Genomic DNA, 1594 nt, shown 5'->3' with positions numbered 1-1594 from the left:
CTGGTACAAGTGATTCGCCGCCGCATTACGGTGGCGTTGCGCTTAGGCTGGCCCGTTTAAGAGAGCGAGGGAACTAACACGTTTCATTTGAGCGCTGGAATTCTTGACTTTCTGACGTAGTCTATTCACTTTTGGTAATACCCAATGAAAGCAAGGCTCTTGTATAATTTATATGCACACCGTAAAACATTTTCTTTATACTCCTATCCCTCTCTATCTAAGTCAATTTGCACGCTTGTCGGAATGAAATGAATTCCGTTCCGCAGGACACTTCCATTTTGATTATAATAACGTTGATAGGGTAAAATATTGTGCCAATGAAGGCCCCAATTAGCGCCCCACTAATAAAATGTTCAACTAAGTTAGCTAGCCACGTTTCTCTTTCAGGAAAGACATCTTTTATTGAGGATTTTAAACCGAGGAACATGACGTTGCTCGGCCCATTTCGCATTAAAATTGGAGTCAACCCTCGATAGTATTCTTTAAAACCATAAAATCTAGGTTCCTGGAATGCGTGAAACGTGTTCTTGAATCGACTGTGATATTTTTGGTCTTGTAAAAGGGTTTGAACTCGTTCTAAAGGACTTAAGATGGCTTCTGTTGACCCTTCTAATAAAGCTGCCGCAGTTAATGACACCGGATTTGGTATATTGGGAAAATGGTGTTTTAGAAACCGCCCATATTCGTAATAAGTCCCAAACATGACAGACATTGAAACAGGTTTTTGGATTAAGGGTGGTAGACACCCTCTGTAAAGGTTTTGTATACCTTCTTTACGTATCTGGTTAAAAGCGTATTGCATGTCTATGCCGTGTAACATTTGCCTGAACATTATTTTGTAGATAGGGAAAGTTACGGCAATGTTTATGAAGCCCGAGCCCCCGCCACAAAAGAATTCAGAAATTGTCTGATCTCTTGGCTTCCTCGGACGGTCAAATTCATTGGCATATTTTTGATCCATGGATGTCTACAATTTAGCAAAGAATAATTAAATCAATGTATATCGTAAATATTTATAATCTCCCCAACTTACTGAGAAGGCACAACTAAAATATATTCTCAAATTTGAAGGTTGAAGTTGAAGTTGACCCAGTAAGTGATTATTTTTAACTTAAGACCCGCAGCACCCGCCAAAGCAGCCAAGGCTTAGAGTTTAAAGAGACAGTCTACAGAGCGAGTCCCCTCTCTCAAAAATTTCGAATCCACCTTATTTCCTTTCGCCGGAAAAATAGCCCCCTAGATTACTCGACTCGCGGACGCAGGCTGCAGAGATTTACCGTTTGAACGTTATCCAGCGCTAGCGGCTCTCTGATTGGATAATCTATTTGAGCGACAAGCTCCCGCAGCCAACACGGGGGAAGCGTCCGAGTCGCTGTCCGTCTCAAGGGGTGCATTGTTTCGATTGCGCCACATTGTAAAACTGGTTCAAACTGGTTTATCGGAGGGGAAAAAGTCAGCACTAACCTATAAGCCTAAAAGTCCGATCCTAAAGAATTCGGCTCTAAGCCTAGGCTATGCAATATATTAAATGAATTTAATCTAACCTAACACTCGAAATATTTGGTTCCTGGCAAGCTCGCCAATTATTTATCCC

The 1594-nt window shown here is 41.5% G+C and overlaps 1 protein-coding gene across 1 annotated transcript; it reads right to left on the bottom strand.

Moving 5' to 3' along the window:
- Nucleotides 1-217: 217 nt before the first annotated feature.
- LOC149680235 (mitochondrial nicotinamide adenine dinucleotide transporter SLC25A51-like) lies at nucleotides 218-1394 on the bottom strand. Its single transcript, XM_089834600.1, has 2 exons — nucleotides 1278-1394; nucleotides 218-967 (listed from the first exon to the last, which is right to left on the bottom strand). The coding sequence occupies exons 1-2, from the start codon at nucleotides 1392-1394 to the stop codon at nucleotides 218-220; spliced, it is 867 nt and encodes a 288-aa protein (XP_089690726.1).
- Between the last annotated feature and the right edge of the window lie 200 nt (nucleotides 1395-1594).

The sequence above is a fragment of the Phalangium opilio genome, unplaced genomic scaffold (genome assembly GCF_054372755.1).
Source record: "Phalangium opilio isolate 3A_F unplaced genomic scaffold, DU_Popi_V2 ptg000039l_2, whole genome shotgun sequence".
In the NCBI taxonomy this organism is placed as follows: Eukaryota; Metazoa; Arthropoda; class Arachnida; order Opiliones; family Phalangiidae; genus Phalangium; species Phalangium opilio.
Note: the sequence above shows the minus strand (reverse complement) of the source record. Positions and strands in the feature narration are given on the sequence as shown.

Excerpts from the sequence above, each read along its gene's own strand:
- LOC149680235 (XM_089834600.1), bottom strand. The coding sequence starts at position 1,394 with ATGCACCCCTTGAGACGGACAGCGACTCGGACGCTTCCCCCGTGTTGG. Across the intron at positions 968-1,277 it reads CGCTGGATAACGTTCAAACG|ACATCCATGGATCAAAAATA; the intron begins GTAAATCTCTGC and ends GCTAAATTGTAG.